The sequence below is a fragment of the Bombyx mori genome, chromosome 6, assembly GCF_030269925.1.
Source record: "Bombyx mori chromosome 6, ASM3026992v2".
NCBI classification, from domain to species: Eukaryota; Metazoa; Arthropoda; class Insecta; order Lepidoptera; family Bombycidae; genus Bombyx; species Bombyx mori.
Genome location: NC_085112.1, coordinates 8264834 through 8289787, shown reverse-complemented (window position 1 = coordinate 8289787; position 24954 = coordinate 8264834). Strand labels below are relative to the sequence as shown.

At 35.0% G+C, this 24954-nt stretch overlaps 1 protein-coding gene across 2 annotated transcripts in view; it reads right to left on the bottom strand.

Annotated features, from left to right (window-relative positions):
* Window positions 1–24954, bottom strand: part of LOC101746811 (peroxidase) — an 84311-nt gene that overhangs the window by 24823 nt on the left and 34534 nt on the right. Inside the window, exons 2-4 of one of the 2 annotated variants that reach the window (XM_021350898.3) lie at window positions 2972–3182; window positions 2327–2368; window positions 1812–2002 (exon numbers count right to left, since the gene is read on the bottom strand). In XM_021350898.3, coding sequence (XP_021206573.2) covers window positions 1812–2002; window positions 2327–2368; window positions 2972–3177 — 439 coding nt within the window. In that variant the 5' untranslated portion in view covers window positions 3178–3182. The remainder of the gene's footprint in view (window positions 1–1811; window positions 2003–2326; window positions 2369–2971; window positions 3183–24954) is intronic. The other variant, XM_012694251.4, reaches the window with a different exon arrangement.

Sequence of the window (24954 nt, the reverse complement as noted above, 5' to 3'; positions counted from 1 at the left end):
AATTGATTAGATTGTACTCTTCTACCCACGTATGTAAAGCTCACCCTCTTTAAGAACGGTCAGCTGGTAGATAACTCAATTGTTGAGTTAGGCTCGCCATTTTTATAACTTTTCGCAATCATTATATTGTATTAACTGTGCGTACAATAAAGAATGACGAAATAATATAGAAATGTTGAAATTGAATTCAATTTTCTAATTGAAGTTTGTATTCCTTGTGGTAAGCAGAAGATATTTTTCAGTATGTGTACATTCCTTAGGAGCAAGCACTATGTTACCTAAGGACTACCGGTACTAAAATTAATGTCACAAGCCGGAACTTCTTTGTAATAGTTTGCTCGTAAAATAAAAACTTTTGTTCAAAATAGATAGGATTTAGATGTTTATGACCATATATATCATTACCTAAGCACGAATTGAATATCTTGCCTTTTCTTTTGAGGTCAGGAGAAAACACAACAAATCAATTCTTTTAGTTTTACAGTAACTAATGTGTCAATAAGTGTTCAATAGTACGAGTATTTCTCAAAGTAAATCGCTAAAGTGATTAATAAACAAAATGTTTTGTGAACTCCTTTGATTTTGTCGAATAATATGTATAATGTCGTATTGTACACAGACTCTAATATTTAATAAATTGTCGGAATGCTGGTTATGAAAAAAGCACTTATATTTTCTGTCAAGTACATCTTTTGGAATCAAATCAACTCAAATCAAATTAAAAAAAAATTATTCAACATAATTGAAAGTACATATTTGTTGAACGTCAAAAGAACTACCGCCAATTCACAAAAACTAGCCTCCGTCCTGAGAAGAATTGGCAAGAAACTCAGCGGGCATGTATTTTTTTTTAATATTACATAACTTTTTTTAAAATATTAGTTTTTTTTTAAATATTCATTTTTACAATGAGCTTTATAACGTAACAATTATTACAATATTGAAATTCCCGGAGCGAGCAACTCATTCCCACTTTGTGCAATCTTCTAGATGATCATTGAATTTATAGTAAGCTTTATTGCACAGATGTTCTTTAATCGTTTTCTTAAACCTATGTATATATGGGCGCAAACGCGAATATTGGCAATAATTAACATAATAATATATAGTTTAGTTTATTCTATGTTAATATTTATTTATTATTAGCAAGATGAAACTTATTCTACCATATTTAATAATTAGCAGACACTGTTTTAATGTGAAAATGTTCAGAATATGTTTAGTGTTTATATTATTGTTTAAAAACACAAATAACTGTATAAATAATTAAATATGAATAAAGCGTAAATATTAATAATAATTTATATTATTATAATTAACAGCAATAATTTAATTAAGTATTGTAATTGTTATGCAATGATGTTGTTGGCGCCATCTATTATTAGGCTGGATAATAACAATGTCAGTTAATATTACTTAAAAGTAATTCATGTAAAATAAATTAAATGTCAGTCATGTAAAAATCACTAAAATATGTATTGTGAATATTAAGCTATATTTTGTGAATTGTTTCGCAGTAATTACATTTGTTTGTATAAAAGAAGTTGTAGTTACTATAACCAACACAAAATGGCTAATTGTGTAAGAACTAAGACGTAGCTTTTTGTAATAAAATAGTAATTTTCAAGTTTTATAGAATTGTATTATATTTTCATTGTAAAAGACCTTACTGTGTGAAAACTCTGGCTTAACGCCGACATATATGTAGGTTCTGAACATCTTGTGGGATTTTGTTGTACAGGTGTACCTACATCTTCTAGTAATCGCAACATCGAATTTAAAGATGTTTTGAATGATGTCCTTAAACTTACCATCACCATAATTGTAAGGGACCAATCGGCCGTATGGCGTTTGTGGCATTCCCCATACAGGTCTTAGCAAGTTATTGCAAGACCCATCAATGGATCTGTATTTCGATTTGGTGCAAAAAGGCGGCGAGAGTCCACAGGTCTGGGTCGCAGGATCCTCTCCTGACCCAAGCGGTGGTGGTGGATTGCTGAAACTGTAACAGTAATCTTTAAAAATTTGCACTTTCATACTAATTTGGGGATATTTTTTTTAACTATTATATAAAAAAATCTATAGAAAATCAAGCTAAATTTGAGTTATATGTTACGAGAACCATAAAGAAGTATTAGATTGAAATTCAAGAATTTAATTAAGATATTAAACGCAGAGCCTTAAAAATCTAAGTAATTCCACATTGTCCTTAACATTAACTGTACGATCTGTTGTGAATGTATTTTTTTTTATTTTTCATTTTCGTCGTCACCCTGGAGTACTAATTTCAAAATATTAGTAAAATAATAGATGCCATACAAATAACCTTTTGATTTGAAGTGTTGGAACTTTGACAGGATCTTGGAAGCTGAGAACAGAATAATTATCGTGCTCTTAGAAAACAAACATTGTGCAAAATGTTAACACAATCTATGGACAGTGAAATACGTTAGTCAACAAATTACTACACTAGTAGCGTTTTAGGTATAATTTTCTTCCATACAACACTATCTCGAAATTCTTTTACAAATTACTATAATATTTAAGGGACGAACAAAGAAAAATATGTACGTGCACAAAATAAAATTGCATTAATAGTATTCTAAATGAGCATAGCAGTTCACATGTTTCCCTGAGGGATGTGGGCGAAGTCTTCATTTTGTTCATTAAGGGCTATCTCCACTTTAACTAGGAACGCAGAATTGCTTCTCGGAAAAGCAGCTGCTACCAAAGTTGCTACGCTGATGGTATCTACCAGTGCGATCTACGCCCTCCCTTCCACCACATTACTTAAAGAGTAAAATTCAAAAGCACGTAGGTACACTACGAAACGAAATTATAATTTTTACATATAAAACTGTTAAACAAACAACTAAAATTCGTGCTCTCACACCAATCACAATTTACCATCACACAATCACCATCACAATTTATACATCAATAAAATTGTGATAAAAAAATAATAACTCACCCATAGCCGAAAACTGGAAGTCTATCGGCGGGTTGATTGACAGAAGCCACCTTTACAAACCTCGCCCCTGCGCCTGAGATACGGAGAGGCGTCTGAGCGGGATTCGAATGCTGAATAAATATCTGCCGCGGATTCCTTACAGTTATATGCACACACTGTATAGCGCCGGTCAGCGCCAGCGTGAGCCAAACAGCAGACGTGGCCATGGTTTCTGAAAATAATTTATTACTTGTATTGTTCGTATTTATAGCTCGATCTGTGTGAACAAATTGTGGAGCGACGCGACCCCTTAGGGACTCCTTTTAGAAGAAAAATAGCGGTGGTCGTTTCTGGGTGCTGCAATTTTTTTTTATGTTTTTTATTTATTTATTGCTTACATGGTTGGACGAGCTCAAAGGCCACCTGGTGTTAGGTGGTTACTGGCGCCCATAGACATCAACAACGTAAATGCGCCACCCACCTTGAGATATGATCTAAGGTCTCAGTATAGTTATATGTTATATGTGTAATTTATCACTCATTCATTCATTTTTTCACGGTAAAATAAAAGTTGTAAACAGTTACAGTTGATGGCCGGTAGTTATTTGGAACGCAAATGAAATATATGTACTAAAGTTTTATATGAAAATAGTAACCCCTCCGGGCGTAACTCCCGGCTGGGCGTAACTGGAATACCCTCTTCTTAGGCTATCAGCGAATAGTTAGGGGAAAAAAATAATATTGAAGTGCGCTCATCTACGAGTATTGCTAATTGTATCAAAAACATTGATTTCGTGAAACATTCGCGAACCATCTGTCCTTCGTTGACTATAGTACAACAGTAAGCTTTGTCTAGAATCAAATAAACAACTGGATGTAATTTTAACTTAAATTTTTGCGTACAAGTCAAGGACCGATGACAAAACAATAATTTTATTATTTTGACCCTCATTTGATTTGATCCCGATTCACCTCGCGCTCACTCAACGAGATGAAAAAATGATATTTCAATTTTTATTAGTTCGGTTATTTTTTAAACTGTTTATTTGTTACTACCTGTACTACCCTATACACCTATTGTATATTTTACAACCACTATTTACGCAGATAACATGATTTGTGAGTCTGTAATTGATTACACATTTTTATCACTTTCTCGTAGAAATCATTGGTGAACATAAGTTAGGTATAGCACGCATTTGACAAGGGATAGAATAGCCGTGATTTCTACATAATGGAAACCTATTCCTCATTAAGGTGAGCAGTGGCATTCTGTTTGTAATATTTAATATGGGCATAAAAATATAGACAATCATTTTACTCCTATTGTTACATTTACCATCATCATCACCATTCTCCTCCCCTTTTCTCAGTCACTTGGGATCGGCGCAGAATGTTTTTTCCTTCTATACTCTTCTATCATATACCGTTTCTTCGCTCACTCCCCATATCGTCTTTCACACAATCCACCCATTTCTTCTTAGGTCTACCTCTTCCTCTATATCCTTCCACATTCATAGTTAACACTCTCTTACCAACCTCATTTTCATTTCGTCTCATCACATGTCCATACCATTCCAAAGGCTCTCGGTCACAGGTGCCACTTTCAGACTTCCTCTAACATATACATCCTATTGTTACATTTACCATTAATTTTAAAAAGATTAAAACAAAAGTTTTGAATATTTATTAAAATTTCCTGTACATCACCACTTTAATGTCTGTTCTACATTCCCACATTCTATATTACGACTCGATGCTTAACTAGTAGAGAATGCTTTATAGTATTAAAATACTGTTTTGTGCAAGAAGGATTAAATAAATAAATAAACAAAATTCCATGTTCATTTCACTTTCGAAGTGTCTGTGATTTCCTGTTTGTTGCCGCCTTATGAATTTACGTCGACAGGAAGGCAATAAATGAACGGTTATGGCTACAGCGCCTTATGGGTTACACCAAATATTTATCTTCCGGGATATAAATGAATAAACTTACTACATTCGTTTTTTTTATGGTCACACTGTATAAAAGGCGATTGCATGCAACAGAGATGCGAATGTTGTAATGGGTGTGTGGAGTAACGAGAATGGATAAAATACGGAATGAATATGTTTGAGGAAGTCTGAAAGTAGCACCTGTGACAGAGAAGCCGAGAAGTGCGCGTTTGGGATGGTATGGACATGTGATGAGACGAAATGAAAATGAGGTTGGTAAGAGAATGCTAACTATGAATGTGGAAGGATATAAGAGGAAGACCTAAGAAGAAATGGGTGGATTGCGTGAAAGACGATTTGGGTAAGAGAGGAGTGACCGAAGAAACGGTATATGATAGAAGAGTATGGAAGGAGAAAATATGTTGCGCCGACCCCAAGTGACTGGGAGAAGGGCAGTATAATGATGACTGTTATAAAAGACAAATGATAAAGATAAAAGTCGAAATACAGACGTCAAAAGACAATAAGATACGAAACGCACAGACACAGCCCACTGAGTTTCTCGCCGGATCTTCTCAGTGGATCGCAATTCCGATGCGGTGGTATATTTTGCGAAACACCGCTCATGCTAAGGTCAGTGTTAACAACACTCCGGTGAGCTCACCTACACACGTTAGGGCGAAGCTGAAATAGCCTCTAAAGGCTATCATCATCAGCATGGGTAAGAAATTCTCTTAGGATTAGCCCGTGAGCTCATCTACCCGTCTGGACGTGGCTGGAGTAGCTCCCTAGTAGTCTAGGTAGTCTTGGTGGTAGTCCACCAAGTAGGTAGGCAAAATAAAAGAAAAAAAATACGAAACGTTTTACTCTTGAAATAATGTTGGCGGCGCTTCTTTACTGAAAAATCCTTTGATAGATCAGCTCACATTTTAAATCAGAACAATCATTAATTAAAGAGAACTAGCAAGATTAAGAGAAATACAAAAAAAGGGTTCAAATTTCTTTAACAAACGTTCAATCTATTTCGACCATTGAACCCAACTTCGCTTAATGGTCGAAATTCATACATAATTACTGAAGCCTCAACTTCAGATTTCTTTAATTTATTACAATATTCCTTTTGTTTTATTATTTACATTTTTATTTGAAGCGTATGAATAAAACTGTGTCCAGTTATTAATTTTTGAGAACCCTTAAGCACGTAAATGGCCATTAAACAAACAAAAAGTAAATCCATTGGTAGAGAAGAAATAGGTAGTTAGCTGTTAATATACATACATACATACTTTACTGTGAACTATAATTAGCACTCCATTTTAAGTGGTTATGTAACTAAAATATTTTCCTTTCCTACGAAAGCACTAATGTACAAACGTTACTCGTTCATACTTTATATAACCGTGGTCATTAAAGTAATTTGGCACATCGTAAAATTACCGTTCAATCATTATGTCTTCATTACATGAAAGCGATGCTTCAAATTAATATTCCATGCATGAATGCATGATAAACTTATACCACATACATTATGTACGTGTTATTAAGTATGACTGCACGAATAATTATATTTTCAATCCAGTCTTAAACATCTTTACTATTATTTGTTTGTGAGGAAAATATTTACCTCGTTTATTAGGACGGCATTAATTAGTAGTCGAACCGACATTAAGAGATGGCTTCTGGTCAATTGTCGAATCCACGCTGAGGTAACTCTACAAAACTTGCATACGCCCCGTCATGACCTATGCAAGTGTAGTGTTCGCTCACGCGGCCCGCACTCACTTAAAATCCTTTTAAATTACTCAATCCCGTTTTTGCAGGATAGCCGTCGGAGCCCCGTGGTTCATCAGGAACGTCGACCTCCATGACGACCTGGACTTAGAGTCCATCAGTAAGTATCTTCAGTCGGGGTCGATGCGCCACTTCGATAAAGCGGCACGACACGAGAACCCTCTCATCGTGGCCGCCGGTAACTACATTCCCGATCCTGCGGACAGAATGGAAAGCAGTCGACGTCGCCTAAAACACGTCATCTCGGATCCTCCCGATCCACTAAGGGTGCTTCTAGGTACTTCAAGCACCGGTCACCGTTCTCGTTGAACCCGTCGCTTGCGACGAAGGGCTCGACGAGTAAATTAACTCCCAGACACAGCCCACTGAGTTTCTCGCCGGATCTTCTCAGTGGGTCGCGTTTCCGATCCGGTGGTAGATTCTGCGAAGCACGGCTCTTGCTAGGGTTCGTGTTAGCAACGTCATCAGGTTTGAGCCCCGTGAGCTCACCTACAAACGCTAGGGTTACGCTGAAATAGCCTCTCAAGGCTCTCAGCTTAGGATTAAAAAAAAAAAAAAAAAGCTGAGGTAATATTCAAAACCAACATTTTTTTCCTACCTAGTTGAGAGGGTCGCGTATTTGAGCTTCCTCACTGGTTTAATTGAATTGCTTGCTGCAAGGAAACCCACCCTGACTGAAACAACGTCTTGGCAGTAATACTGACACATTGAAATTTGATCTCAAAAAGAGTACTTAAACTATTCTTCTTTCGAAGTCTGACTTTAAGGAAAACCAAATATGTACATAGCTATAAATCCGAATAGGCCACTCACGCTAAATAACAATGAAAAGTGAACCGGTCAAATGGGTTTCAAACAAAAATCACTAGTTTATTTCCGGTCCAGAGTTCAACGAGAATTAGAAAAACCGCGCCAAAATGTTCTACGGAAATTGAAATTTGGGAAAAAGGTAGTAAATATACGTGTTTTCAAATGGCTCAACGGACCGGATGGGAGTTCGAGCCTCGGGGAGTCAATGGCAATATCATAAAGGAGACGAGTTTTATGGACCTTTTAACCTTCATAAATTGTTTGCGCTACCAACGTCTTTCGAGAAGATTTCTTAACTTTTTACAAACAGCAATAAAGGAAAGTTATTAATGAAGCAGCTTAATCCTCAGCAGTTAGTTGGCCATCAAATTAAACTTGACCAAATACTTTAAATGACGTAACGCTACTTCATTGCAATTTTATGTGGTTGTACAGTTGTACCTCTAGAATGTTCAATGTACTGTTTAAAAACAGTGCTATTCTGTATATATAATTGTTTTTATAATTGACCTTTCACAGGTAGACTAAAAAAAAAGACTACTAGACCTCCTAGACTAAAATGTGTTTTTTTTATTCAAAGTTGTCTTCATATTTAGCTTAGACAAAATCATCTGATATTGCTAAAGTAAACCAGCAATAGTGATTACTCAACACCAAGTAGTATTCAGTATGTCTAGAAGATCAATTAAAATATTCCCAAGCTCTTGGACATGCTTAATCTACTTAGACCGTTACGACCAGACTACTTTTTTCCTTCTACCTTTTAAAGCCACGGACGAATAAAACCCATTCCCTCGCTTCGATTTCCACGTTCGTTATTCGCAACACAATAGCCATGTAAGTAATTTGTTTGTAGATAAACTTTTGTTCTACACTAATGGATACTTGTTAATTTTTTACGGGGTGCTAAAATTGCTACCGTAAGCAAAACGGTAGGCTCTAGTAAAAAAATCAAAGAATTTTTAATTAGCTTTAAATATGGTGTTCACTCATTTTAGGAAAGAATGGTTTATTCTTGTTTCGGTTTCGGGAATGATCTTTTTATACCATGTACAAGGTTACGCTAATCTGTTTGTATCGAAGTTTAATGTTAATGCAGACCGGCGAGGAAACTCGTCCGATATTCAGAAACACGTATACTACAATTTTAGGACCGTGGAATAAATTTCGTTCGATTTTCGTTTCGCTTTTAAAGGTTTGTCTCATCTATACCTAATATACTCGTGAATAATTCAAATATTTTATGTTAATTTAAAACAATATCACAAACCAAATAAACTTATAAAAATAAGTAAAAAAAAATTAATTTGGATTAAAAAAAATGTATTTTCCAACATTGTCGTCTTAGTGTATTGTTTAAGCCTTTCCGTGTTGAGTTAACTATGCAAAAAAGTTTATCTTATGAAATGCCGTTCTTAATCGCTGAAGGCTATCTTTGGTACTATCGATCCTACGGTTAAAGCGCTGAATAATCACGATTTGTAATTAAATTTTTGCACTTCATTATTGATAATAATAATTTTAAATTATAACTTTGAGAGTTCTTATTGATCTGATTGCTATGTACCAACGTTAAATAGGCGGTGGTTGTATAATCGTAGGCCAAAGTTGCTGCAACCTAAAAACACGTTGTACCAACTTCATCTTCTCAAGTTTCCTTATATTTTAGATGAATTTGAGGTACCATTACAAGAATTTTCCAAGAACGATAAAAACCCGTTTTATAAAATCCCTACCCCGGTCCATGGCATGTTAACCTCGATAGACTTTCGAAAGTGGGAACTAGAGGGTACTTTAAAGCTTCACCAGAAAAAAAATGTTCTCAACTTATGAATTAAAACTTTTCCGTCGTATTTCCCATTAAACCAACCTTGTTTTTTAGACCGGCTTAAGCTGTTCTGCGAAAATTATAATAATGACGCATTACCCGAAAATGAAATGTTAATTTAATCCCTGGTCACGTATCGTTAAAAGTCATACATACTTTATACTACTTCGAGAATGTTTTTACTTTTTAAGGACCATTTTACCTCTCTCTTTCCCCTTTAACATTTGGTCATTGTACCTTATTGTGTTCGACCCATATCACTCACAATTTATGTGTCACCATCGCGACGATAAGTGGATACCCATTACCCATTACATTGTTTCTGTCGATACGCTTGAGCGGAGAGCACGTTATATTACCCGCAGATAGCACTTTAGTACAAATGCGTAAGTGAATGAGGTCTAAAAGGTAAACTCTTTGTGAAATACGTAATTCAGTATTACAATTTTTTTGGATAGTAAAACTACATATAGTTAATAATAGACTAAACTTTGACTTTGGGAGTTTTAGGTATTACGATTACGAACAACTAGATTTTACATTTCTTCATTGCGCAGAGTATTTCAAGAAATGATGAAATCCGATAATAAAACTTACAAACGTACGTACATACATCACGTGTATAAAGAGCACGTGCAAGTCTCAAACAAAAAGGCGTCATCGCTTATATTAAATTTTCTTGGCGGCACTCCATTTGTTCGAAGCTATGATGTACATATGCAATATAATAATGCAATTGTAAAACCATATAAGTTATAATTTAATAACTTTCCTTTCAAAGAACATCAATAGCTAATTCTACTATGTACTAGCTCACGCTCGCCTTAGTGTTGAAGGTTTACTGGAGCCTGGAGACATCAACAACTTAAATACAACTAACTACCTTATTTCAAACTGGAACGCATTATAGTTTTCCGGCATAAAAAGCAGGGTGGTGGTGTCTATTTATGCAGACCTACGAAACGCCCTACCCCAAATAAAAACTAAATATGAAAATAATTTGAAAAAACCTAGCTTTGGTTTGTTATATTTACTGAAATTCAGCTATTTTTTTTACCTAATAAAGAAATATTATGGAGAACATGAAAACTTGTGGAATCGAATAAACATGATACGGTAAACATTAGTTGATATAATTACAATATGAAATCATTTGAAGTTTGGCCTTATTTCAAGATTGGAGGCAATCGCGCCGTGGGCAGAACATCAGCTAGATGGTCGGATCTGGTTAGGAAAGCGGTTAGTGGTAGTCTATACTATGCTGTCCATGCTACGCATGACCGAACACTATAGAGGAAAGTCACACGTGGTCACGATCCTCAGCAGTAAGGGAACGATGAAGAAGATAGAGGATGTGAAGTAAAATGTCTTTATCTTCATTCTCACAGCCAATAAAACAACTTCACTTGTTAATAATAAATACTATCGAGACAAATAAGGCATGAAATAATGACACGACAGATTGAACGCTTGAGCTTTGAAATTATCTGTTTGTTTGCATATTTTTTTAAATTACTAATAGATTTTTAATGTACCTTCAATATCCTAACATCAACGCATTAAGTTAAACATATTTTGAGGCATTTCGAATATGTTAAATAATAATATAGCATGTCCCAATAAGAGTGCTAATTCCTTTAAAAATAATAACACGTATTTTTCAGCGAATTGGATATTTTGTTTGCGCTGTAAAATGTTCCGAATATTATTGAATCCAATATCCCGCAAATGGGCATCGTGGTTTGCATGACCATTTCTGAATTCCGATTTTCGTGAAAATTTTAATGAATTTTTTTCAAGGATGTCACTGTATCTCACCGATGTCGCATTGGAAATCGACCTGGAGGTCAAGGATTGTTTATGATTTATTCGCATAAGCCGGAAATTTCACAAGGACCGAAGGAAGGAAAGAAATCGTACGACGTTAAACCGCCTAGTCTTGATGGTCAGTTATCAGAATTTCTATGGGATGATTTGTTCTATAAATCGTTGCTGCAAGAAATCGATTGTGTCATGCGCGATGTGGCAGGAGATACCTTCGAGCTGAAAACAAATGTCGACCGATATCGTCCTATTTCGGTGACAAGAAGACTTATTATGTTCCCGTAACGAATTCCGCGAAGTTTGCAAGCGGTTTCACAATAAGTTTCTCATTTCTTATAATGACAGTGCTATTTTATTTTTATCTAACGAGCCATTTTTAAAGACTGAAACAATCATACGTGACAGCTGTCAAATTACTGAGTAGTAGTAGTTTTATTTTTCCAAATGGAAAGGCTAAGGTATCATACCATACAGCGTAATCTTTTATATATATTTTTTGTTTTATGAAATATGATACTATGAAATGAAATTAAGTTGATTAATATATGAAAAATGGCATGAAATGAAATGAGATGAGATGATATGGGATGAAATATAATCTCAGTAACTTAGTAATTTTAAGTAAATTAACTGTAATTTTTTCAGTGGACTTTTTGGTGGATCCCGAGAAGTTACGTCCAGCGGCTTTGTTGCATTTTCCCACATTTGTGCATTGTCACAGATATTAAACAGTTAATAAACCACCGTTATTACACATTTAAATCTAAGGAAACACTAAATAGAATAAAGAAAATAAAACAAATCACACAACTTCACTCCTCGCGTTCCCGCCAAAAAGTCCCCTCAAATTACTGAATTAATTTTTTTTTATTATGGCACTCTTATTTAGTCGCCTTTTATAAGAATTAAGTTAATGGCAAATCGGTTCTATGGTTCAGGACGGAAAACGTAACAGAAAAATGGAGTTATTTCCATATGATTAACAACAATTTTGCTACGTAATTCAAACATCTAACAGTATAAAAAGAACTTTTTTCTTAAATCATAACCATATTACCCAACTGCTTGTTTAAATTAAAAAAAAGTTAAAGCAATTGCCTGTGAAAACTGCATGTAAGTCCGTTCAGTGTTTCCGGAGATGTACGCAAAAAAAAGAAACAAAAGTACAGATAAAATCAGATCTAAGAATAGCTGGTTTTCATTACAGTACCTTATTTAGTGACCTCTTATTTTATTTTCATTTTTTTTTATATACCGAAACACCTGACGATTTTCCTAAATTATGTTGCAGCAGTTAAAACAAGTAACACAGAGCACCGTGACTACAACAGAGCCTGCCAGTGGCAAAACATCTTACACGCTCGTTGTAAACAATGAAAGTAGCTTCGAAACGCTTCAGTTTTACTTTAAACTAGCTACCCGCCCTCGCTTCGCTTCGGAAACATTAAATTTTATTATTGATAGCTGAGTCTCGCAACGTTACCCACGGTTATTGTCGTAACGCGGGTGAAGCCGCGGAGCGAAGCTAGTCTAAAAAAAGTAAGCCTAAGTTACTCCTTATATCATCAGCTACCTATCAGTGAAAGTCTCGTCAAAATCGGTCCAGTCGTTCCAGAGATTAGCCGGAACAGACAGACAGACAAAAATTGTAAAAAAAAATATTTTGGTGTATGTATTCATATGCATGTAGTAAAAAGCGGTTATTTTAATACTACAAACAGACACTCTAATTTTATTTATATGTATAAGATTACTTAAGACTAAATCGAACGATACATAGAAGATACTCACACGATCACGTTCCTTATTATCAACGATTTAATATCCAACCTTCCTCGACTGGAATCTCTTGACCAATGTATCACAACTAAGACGTTTACCGCTTTAAACAATTTTTGTTGTGTTGAGTTAATGAATACTTAAACTAATTTAAAAGCCAATACAATGTATCCGATATTCGTTTGAGAGCAAAAGGCTATACAATGTTTTAAAGAAAACATATTTTTTAAACAATTAAACGCTACGTTTGTACTGGTGGTAGGACCTCTGGTGAGTCTGCGCGGGTAGGTACCACCACCCTGCCTATTTCTGCCGTGAAGCAGTAATGCGTTTCGGTTTTCGGAAGGGTGGGGCAGCCGTTGTAACTATACTCGAGACCTTAGAACTTATATCGCAAGGTGGGTGGCGCATTTACGTTGAAGATGTCTATGGGCTCCATTAACCACTTAATACCAGGTGGGCTGTGAGCTCGTCCACCTATATAAGCAATAAAAAAATTAAAAACTTATATTTACGGTACAATCTCAGTTTTTTTATTCACATTATGTTATTATGACATTTCAAATACCTACTTTACAGTTTTCGTGATTACTTACGGACGTGAAAATTGAAACGTCGCGTCGGTAGTAATATAATGACAATACGCGTGAACTTAAGCTGTAAAAAAAGATTAATCATGTCTATAACTTACAAAAACCAACGAAAAAACAGTAATTATACTCACTTTGGAAGAGTATTAAAGAGCGTTGATGCCAAAATGGACCTTAACGTAATTATCATACCAGTGTCAAAATGGATTGTGACCGTAAATCAACTAGAAGACATCGAACCCGTTATTAATCGTTTTCGTCATTTAGGTGTCAGACTTTTACGCTTTTGTCGCACGTATTAATTATTTCTAAGAACAAAGCTCCATTGAAAACTCTCAATATTACACAATTACTTTTAAAAGCTTTACTGTTTTAATTTCTAAACATTTAATAATTTATAAGAACTATTAATACATTATAACAGTTGACGATATAAGATGACGACACTTGCAGCTGAAAGTAAGTTTTGTACTTTTTGACGAAGCATGTTGCGGATAATAACATGTACTTTTAGGTTAGGAATATTGTGTTCTTTTTATTATAATAAATAAATTTATAACAGTTTATAGTGTTATTTGGAGCAATCATTAAATTTTCATGTACTTGTAAATTCAATTACCTATGAGTATGTTGTCAAATGTAAACATGTCAACATTGCACGTAACACAATTGTGAAATCACATCTAAACATGTCACGTAACATGTGCACGGTTAACCACCAACTATTTCCAAGCTTTGCATACTGTGACGTTGACAAGTACATCATTTCTCCTAAATTTATATTATGATCCGAAAATAGCCTCAAAGAACAACGAATAAATACTTAGTACATGCTACAAAATGTACCCTACGGATTTATAAAAAGGCTGTGCATAATGTTGACAGAGCAAAGCAAATTGCCACTGGGTAATAATTTCATAACCTAAATTCGAGGCACTCTCTCAGTTGACCATCGTCATGGTAACGATGAAAAAACTCACGTCAAAATAACCGCCTTAATTGAACGTATAAAATATAACGATGACCTCATATGAACCTAATTCCTAACAATTAGTAATTTAAGTCTAGTTTTGTTTTAAGGATATAAGTATATTAACATAGCCAAATCCGTAGGTTTAATTAACGTTTCATGTTTAAAGCTTGTAATTAAGAAATGAACTCAATTGGAAAAATAATTAGGTTCTCACGACATGCTAGTTCAAAAGATACAGGTGTGACACCAATTTACTCTCATTAAGAGTACTTGGGAACGTAATGTTTGGAATCGTTTATTGGACTTTCTTGGTTATATCAAAATATTACAGATCGCTACAAAAATTCGTTCATAAATCACATCCAGCTGCGAGGAAATGTTTCATATCATTTTAGGACTCACGCCCACAACAACTTCCTTAAGGAGAATAACTGGACGTCTCGGACGTAATGTTAGGTCCATTTTCTTTGTTTCGTGTATAAATTGACAGTCGTGACCCAATTCTAGATTAACCGTCACATGAAACACCTTTTAAGGAATTTATAAAAGAGTTTGTTGCTGCGTCAATTTATGCCAAAATCAAAATGGAGCTGAAGGCACTAGGTAAGAATTCTGACCCATTAGCACATAAAGACTGGTTGTTAAGAAAAGGCGATTAAATCCTGAATTGATACTGAATGAATGAATGATAAATACTGAATTGGTATAAAAAGGTTCAAAACAGACAGTTAAGGATTAACTAGTTTGCTCAATTTCTAATACTTTTATTATAGCGCATTACGCTTGAGTTATCCAGAATAAATACTATCATTCTATCTATTTTTAAATATCCACTAAACATTAATACATTTTATTTTGAAGGAGGAATTTAATCATGTTAGAAATCGCGACATCATTTCTTAAGGCAGCAGCATATAAAGATCGGCTGTTTTTTTCTTCTTCTTTTGATTAGATGGTTGGACGAGCTCACAGCCCACCTGGTGTTAAGTGCTTACTGGAGCCCATAGACATCTACAACGTAAATGCGCCACCCACATTGAGATATGAGTTCTAAGGTCTCATTATAGTTACAACGGCTGCCCCATCCTTCAAGCCGAAACGCATTATTGCTTCACGGCAGAAATAGGTGGGGTGATGGTCTACCCGTGCGGACTCACAAGAGGTCCAACCACCAGTGAAGTGATTACACCAGTGAGTTTGGAAAACAAAGATGATAAAATCAAAATATACGTTTGGAATTTCCTGATATAATACTGAATCGGTACAAGATTAAAAAAAAAAGTTTATTAGTTGGTCTGCCTTCTAATCTTTTTAGTAAGGCTGCACCACGCTCGATTCTGAATGATGTATGCAAAAATTCGATGTGAATAAAAATTATCATTCTGTTTATTTCTACCACGAAAAATTCTACCAGTCATACATTCTATTTTGAAGGACGAAACAGCTGCTCTGCAATATATCATGTGAGAAACTTCGACATCATGTCTCCACGTGGGTGGTGGCGTTTAGTTTATGAGGTCAGTGAACTCGATTAGCTACTGCTATTAAGTAGATTTTAATGCAATGTTTCCCTTAAAACCATTATTAGTAAGATTTAATGAATTCCATTTGCATTAAAAAACTACGTTGCTTAAAAAAAAAGATGCGCGTGCAACTTTGTGCAATTGAAAGAAGTGAAACTTCTTTTGCGGTGTGTATTATTGTGATTTTCTTCATCTTTCATTCTTGAATGAAATTTATCTTGTAATGGGGAATGCTGTGTATAAGAAAAATAATCTAGCTCGTTTTGTTCTTTCTTTCTCTCGGTCGAGTAACGAGACGCTCTATCTATTTTCTCACTCTCGCTCTTCTAAATTGTATCTTTTCTCTCTAGCCGTAACGAACCTGTCGCGATTTAAATGTTTACTCTCAACGCGCCTAAAAAAGAGTTTCACTTCAAAAATTTAAAATTGTAGCTTTAATGAAAACTCTATGGCTGGAACAGTAAATTCCAAACGAAACATTACGTGGGACGAACATGCAATAGTAAAATATCTATCTAGATTAAACCTGGTATAAATAAATGAATAAACCTTTCCATATATATGCTATGCAGCATACGCTTGATTTTGATAATACTATACTATTTTCGTATATTTCAGCACTCTGTCTATTTCTGTTAGAATAGTTTCACTTCGCTAGTTTCAAAACATTTATGATCATATTTATAAGTTTGATAGTAGAATAATTACGTTGAATGTAGATACTTTTGATCTAAGGGAATAAACAGTACCGAACAGACCGAGATTTATTTATTAGTATTGATGGACAGTCGAGCTCAAAGCGCCTTTGAAGTTTAGTAACCGTAGTCACCGCCGGCATCCATTTTCAGGCACTATGTATAATTCCCGATTTTACCTAATAACGACTTTTTTCAAACCAAATCGTATGATTTTATCTTCGCTCGGTGGCTGCTAATGGCAATAAAAACAACGAATGACAGGTATGATAAAGCCTAGAATAATTTAAAATCAATTGCAATAATAAATTACTATTAAAAATTTAGACGTCACTACCAAAATGTCGGAAAAAAGTACATTTTGAAACTTTAAATCGATCAATAATGATCTGTAATAACAATTAGGTAACACAAAATGAGCTAAAAGAAAATAAGAAAGTGATTTAAAAAGGATTTTCAATACAAATTACTCCCAGTATTCTGAAATCATTTATAAAATTAAAATTAACGAATCTGGAGCTACAGTTATATCACAATAATAAAACATTTACTAAACACACATTTTAATAAAAGGAATAAAAAGAACTCGTGTGCATTTGAAACTCAAAAAAAATCTGCTGCGCCCTGTTATGGTTAGTAAAAAAGCAATTTCAAATGATTTATTTTAAATCTTTACTTGCTGGAGATTCATTACAAAGTGATTTTAATACGGAATAGATAAATAAGGTATTTTAACCACAGCTGTACATACGGTATATCGCATTCAACATACAAAGATATACACAGCCATACAAAGATTTCACATTTTCTAGCCCATAAACGTTATCTTAAAAGTATGTAAACGATCCTTCCTGATCTCTTCAAGTGGAAAACAATGTGTGAATTCTACACAAAAATTGCACTTTAAAATTTCATTACCAAAACTGCTTATACAAACAATAGGGGTGGTGAAAGGAACCAGGTGAAACCTAATGACTAATCAAAAACGTAATAAAATGGGAAAGGGGATTTGTTTTTATTAATTATACACGTGTGACCTTAACACCTTTTTTTTAAATTTGTTTCTATTGTGTATGCTGTTATAATGGAAGAATAATCATTCTATCAGTATTGTTTCAACCACTGATAAACTGCCAAGAGAGTAAAGATATGGAATATTTTTTGTTAATTTCCTCCTTAATATTTATTAGAAATATGTATATATTTGTGAGTTCTGTTAATCATGAAAACTTGTTTAGTGTTTGTTGTTCCTATGCTTGACGTGTTTATCATACACGTGCGTTTTACAAACAAATAGACAGTCCTCTTTTTAACTCTCACCTTTACTTTGTGCTGTAATTATTTTTCACGGTTTATTTATATGGCCCGCCAGGTGCTAAGTGGTTTCGGGGCCCATGGACATCAACAATGCAAATGCTGCCATCCACCCAGAGTCACGAGTTTTAGGTCTCAGTTCTATAGCACAACGGCTACTTGATCTTTCTTAGAATGTGGCACTGCTTCGCAGCAGGTAAAGGCTAGGCGGTGGTGCCTAATCATGCGGCCACTCAAAATAGCCTACCACTAGTAATTGCTATTACAGGTTTATATATATCTGAATAAAAACCATTAGTGTTTAAAACGTTTTATTTAAAAAAACATCTTAGACGTAATCACTCACCTGTCTGTCATTCAGTGTAGGTAGAGAGTACTTAAGTTTTGCTTTCTATAATAATACCGCTTAAAATATTATTTGAAAAGGAGATTAAGGGCTTTAAATCTTGTTTTCTTATTATATTACAGAAAACGCAATTAAGTATTTTATTGTTTATTCAGTCTGAATTATTTCATATATTGATATATAGGTATATCTATTGAGATATACCTACATATAACAAACATCTCATTTACGTATGCGCATTATTTAGTTATTATTTTGAAAAAGTACTAGTGTTTTAATGTTTTCTATGCATGAAACTGATTTCGATTAGACACGACAAACAACTCTCTACTCATGGTACAGGGCCATAAAACTGCGATAAAAAATATAAAAAAAAAATATTATGGAAACTAGTGACATCTTGTAGCGAATACCCCTAAACGTATATGCTGTTAAAGTTTAATTTAATTATTGTATAACTAAACACAGAAAATAAAACATTAATAAATCATACAAGTCCTTATATTATGTTATAGGCAAATTGATTAAATTTTATCAATTTGTGGTTTTTGAAAATTTACAAAATCCTTCACTATAAATAAAATATAGGACAGGTAATATCTTACTGCCATCTACAGGAGCAATGAGCAACTAACCGAAGCGAAGCCACCTAGTGGCCGACGCCCGTAAACATTTTTGTTAAGTTGTTGAGTTGCTTATCTATAAATAATTTATGTGTATTATCTATGATTGTGTAGGTGGGTACTAATATTCTGCCTGTTGTCTACCGTGAAGCAATTATGGGTCCGTTTCAAGGCTAAAACGTCCTTTGCAACTTGAACCTTCTATCGGACAGTGGAACGATGTGTGCGTAAGGTTAGAGTAGCAAGCTAACATCAGATTGATAATGAGGTTATCTGTGAAACTTAATAATAAGAATTTACTATTTTATATGTAGGTATTTTTTTATTTGGTTAAGTGACGGAGCTCACAGCCCAATCGGTGTTAAGTTACCAGAACGCAAAGACCTGTAATAACATCACAAGATGAATGCAATCTAACCTTAAAAACCTTTTCAATGTATCTATTCCACCTTTCAAACGGGAATGTATGACTGCTCCGCCACAGAAACATTTAAGTCGGTGAAGGAATAACATCGTGTAATAAAAAGAAAACCCGCAAAATTATAATTTGTGTAATTACTGGTGGTAGGACCTGTTGTGAGTCCGCACGGGTAGGTACCACCACCCCGCCTATTTCTGCCGTGAAGCAGTAATACGTTTCGGTTTGAAGAGTGGGACAGCCGTTGTAACTATACTGAGACCTTAAAACTCATATCTCAAGGTGGGTGACGGCATTTATGTTGTACATGCCTATGAGCTCCGGTAACCACTTAACACCAGGTGGGCTGTGAGCTCGTCCACCGATCTAAATGTAATTGTTATCTTTTTTCCACCAACGGGGCCTAATCGTTGGTAGCCTGAGGGACTATTCAAACTACTCATGGACCGATAGGTGAGCTTACGGGGTCAAACTAAGAGATTTGTTAACACTGACCCTGGGAAGGGCAATGCTTCGCTGAATATACCACCGGATCGGAATCACGACCTACTGAGAAGATCCGGCCAGAAACGCAGTGGGTAGTGTGTCTTTGGGGTAGTTCGCACGTTGAACTTTGTCACAATTGAGAATTTCAATGAGGACGGTGACCGGTATTTGACGAGCCTAAAAGCACCGAGACCGAATCCGGAGGATCCGATAAGACGTTTAATAGACGACGGCGGCTTTGCGTTGCCCCGTCGCCTGGTTTGTACGTAATTAGCGGCGGCCACGATAAGAGAATTATCGTGTCGCGCCGCTTTATTATTTAGAGTCAGCAAGCTGAAGTGGCAGTGGGCTGGCCATATATGCGACTGACGATCGCTGGAGCAGACGGGTTCTCGAGTGGAGACCGCGCAGCGGAAGACGTAACGTGGGACGCCCCCTGGCTAGGTGGTGCGATGACCTCCGAACGGTGGCCGGCAAGAAGTGGATAAGGAGAGTCGTAGACCGGGCTCAGTGGCGTGGATTGGGAGAGGCCTATGTCCAGCAGTGGGCTGTGGGCTGTTGATGATGATGATGCCGCTTTATTACAAAGTAAAGTATTACCTTGTTTTCATAATTCTAAATTTAAATGTGCACTGCTCGTTCAGTCGCTACGGGGTATCTCGCTGCAAATGTTTGGTAAATAGCAAATGAATGCTCCACATTAAATGGCCCAATCTAAGGAGTAGAAAGAATAATGGAAATAGATTCAAGACAACAACAGGTACAACCGAACCCCGTAGTACAGAAGCACGGTCACTGACCTCTAAATCAAAGAGGCCTGAAGGACTGATGGCCCATTCTTGACTAGACTTTAGTCACTAGGATATAGTTAATTTTTACTACCATCAATTTCAACTCGTGCAGTTTGCCCGTAATTTAACTTACCACAAGCCTAGACCCGTTTTAATTGACGGTTAAGTCCGTAACAATTCATTACTTGACATTGATGTCCGTTTGACGGTCAAAAGTTACGAGTACTGTGTTTCGTATTCGAAATTTTACCGTCAGCATTGAGATCAAGGTTTGTGGCGATCGTATTATGACATAAACTCAATAGGAGTAACCTTATAATTCACGACTAAGATTAATATTACTATCAAACAATGATAGTAAAATTGATGCAACATTTCTTTATTAATTATAACTATGTAGGTTAATGGTCCTTAATCGTGCTTCGACAAACTTTAAGTTTCTATAAGTTTACAAATCTGATTTTTCCGCTCTAGTATGGGTATGCGAAAGAGGAGATGTGTAAACAGCAGCTGATGTTGTTTAGTTACTGGGGCTAATAGGCAACGCAGATTATAGCACGCAACAACAATAATATGATGGCTAACGTATGCTCGAAGTAAGGAAATACTTCTTTATTCCTGCAATGCATTAATTTAAAACTAAACATACCTATTAAAAATTTGCATTATCACATTTTCGTTAAAACAATTATCCGCCGCGCCGTATTTTTTTTATAAAATTGTCAGGTCAAACGTGTCTGGTTTCGGATAATTTGTGTCACAAAAGACGTCATTTCTGTCTAGACAGATTATTCTGTTGACTAAAAATGGGAGTTTCGCTCCAAATTCATAACACATAATTTTTTCACTAAACTTCGCCTACCAAAAGAAACATTAGTACCTTCCTTAAATTTACAATGCCAATAAAACTTGCACAAGTATAACAACTGGACATAAATTCCTATATAACAAATTATCTCCATATAATTTACCGTTATGTTTTCCTCCAAACATAATTTGCAGAATCCCCAATTTTTCATCGCTTGTGCAGTTCACATTGTATGTGATTATGTCATACATTATGACCATGTACGCCATTTAAAATTTATTTCGTAATCACGTCCAGTAAAAAATTACAAACATCTTTTAATTTTTTAATCATTCTGTACGCCAAATTACCTGCCACCATATTATAATTATTCTATTAAGTAATAGATCTAGAAATTGCCGTCTTGAGAAAAAAAAGTCAAAATACAACACGCGAATCCCTGTAAAAGCATTTGAATAAAACCTATAGGTTAAAACTAACCTGAAGAGGGACTGGATCCAACAATAGTCGAGCCCACGTACAGACTTAATTTAATCATTAAAAACAGATCTTAATTTAATAGAAAAATCTCTATAATTAAAGTGGCTATCAAGTTTAACTAGTGTAAAATTTCATTTAAAAAAAAAACTCTTTCACAATGCGGAAAAAAGTGAGATGTATCTTACGGATTTTTTCTGTTTGTATTAAGTAATGATTAAATAAAAATAAAGAGTCTGTAGTTTTAAAGTTATTAAATGTAATTAGAAATATTAAATGTCAATAAATGCGAATAAAAATCACTTCAAAAACATGTGGATTTTGGTGTAGTTTTTCATTGTTATACTTTTTTCGGTATGACCCTCAGCCCGCAAACAAAATATGCAATAAGGAACTGCTATTCAAAAGCAAGTAAACCAAAGAGTTGAATAATTGTTCTGAAATCAACGACTATTCCAAAACAACGACTACCTATTGCAAAAGTATTTTTTTCTCACAATTGATCGATGATAGGAGGAAGCTAGTGGTAGTTCGTATTTTAAGCGTTGTTGCCGGATACAATTACTGCTTATTGTTTCAAAGCCTTGATTTAAACGAGTTGACCTCCATGGCACTAAGCCATAATAAAGGTAGCACCCACATTTCTAAGCTGTCATTGTTTAAATAATAATGCACTATATATACACACATAAGTACAAACGTCGCAGACGGGTACAATTTTTTCTTAGGAAATACATACGTACCTTAGACGCGCTCACAGACGTTTTCACAGTAAATTAAATAACATGGTATTTTAAAAATCAAACAATTGAACAATAAATAAACATTTTTAATGTACGTTACGTACATTTAATTGCTATAAGAAATAGTTGAATTACGATTTTGAGCTCCAGGCGACCACTTTAAGAATCAATCTATAATTTTTTTAATATAAGGGTACATACATTATTTACAAATCAGTATAATTATACGAATCTAATACACTAATTATAACTAAAACGTAGACAAATTAACTACCCAGAAAATCACTTTAATGGGAGGTTTGATTAAAAGGACGAAATTACCGAGAGGAAATATTTCCGAATTAATTTGGTCGCAAGAATATATTCTATAATTTGCTTAATATTAAATTTGGATTAATAGATAATTTATCTATGCGAATCACTTTCATTTAATCTAGATAAATATACGTATATGTATCACTTAATTAATTTAAGCAAATGCTTAAGTACCTAAATCGAAATATTCTTTTGAATAGCGTGTCTGCGTCTGATTGTATTTAATTGGAAACGATTGTCAACAGTACTAAGTGGAGGCGCTATTAACGATACGGTCGTGAAGTGCAAAGTCCGTTAACTACAGAACTATAAGGTACATACCACAAAAACCTTTGTTTCGCCACGATCCACGAATCCACTCAAAAGGCTTCTCCGATTTTATGTATCATTGTGACTTTGTTAATTAATTACAAACGTTTAAAAATCTTTGTGCATCTCAACAAATTATAATGTGTTAAGTCTGTTTCTAATAGGTAATCTATGATTCCTTCTACTAATACCTATGCATTTGTTTCCAGACGAAAAAGTTGTGGCCTAAAGGATTTTATCCTTGAAGTTTTCCTTGTATTATTCCCGGTGTACCCAATAGATCGCGTCGGACTACGCCGAGGGCTAAATCCCGCACCTTCACATTTCATCCTGTCGAAATACGATCTAAGAATAACATAGTAATCAAACCCCGCAAAACCATAAATTTTCTTACTTAGTTATTGGTGATATAATGTAATATGGTGGTAGGTAACACCACACTGCCTGTTTCTTCACAAAGCAGTCATGCTTTCCAATATGAAAGGTGTTGTAACTGCCGCTGTACAATGAAATTAGGATTTCGGTGTATTAAGGATGGCAGCATTGACGTTAAGAAGTATATGAGCCCATAAAAATCTACCAATTGGACAATGAATCCTCGCACACATCTAGGAAAAAAAAAACTAGATCCTTTGATGTTGAGCGGTGAACGGATTATAGATAAAATTATTAATTCATCTTTGATATAAATTGTTTATTTAAGATTAAACTGTAACAATAGTTATTTTATTTTATCTTCTCTTTCCTTAAGCGTTAGAATTTTCTAGACAGTATGGAATATTGAATGAATTGTAAGTTTCTTTATCGACAATTAAGACCTTGATTTGGCGGTTTTCAGACCGGAAACAAACCGATTTGACACGGCTATTGTACAGCTCGGTAAAAACGCGACCGACAAAATGGAGGACCTAATTAATTGTGACACGTTCAACGAACAACAACGCTTCTAAAGTCGATAAATAGTAATTTTGGTTTGTTAGGTACGTTTACTCGAATTTAATCACTAACAGCATTTTCTTCAGATTTCGTAACTCATAGACATAATTAAAACTAATTTTACGGTTTTATATCTAGCATTCATTATTTTCGTTGTAATATTTATGACGGACTACTATAGTCTTGATCGACATTTGAATATTGTACTAGCTGCTGTCTAATTTATTATTTAAATATCTTGTCATTTTTATTTATTGCTTAGATGGATGGACGAGCTCACGGCCCACCTGGTGTTAAGTGATTACCGCAGCGCATAAACATCTACAACGTCAATGCTGCCACTTACCTTGAAATATGAGTTATAAGGTCTGTTTTTACAGTACAACTACTGCCCCAACCTTCAAACCGAAACGCATTACTGCTTCACGGCAGAAACAGGCAGGATGGTGGTACGTACCCGTGTGGGCACACAAAACGACCTACCACCAGTGATTACGCAAATTATAATTTTGCGGGTTTGATTTTTAGTACACGATGTTATTCCTTCACCGTGGAAGTCAATCGTGAAGATTTTGTTAAGTACGTATTTCATTAGAAAAATTGGTACTTGCCTGCGGGATTCGAACACCAGTACATCACAAGATACGAATGCACCGGACGTCTTAATCCTTTAGACCATGACGACGACAT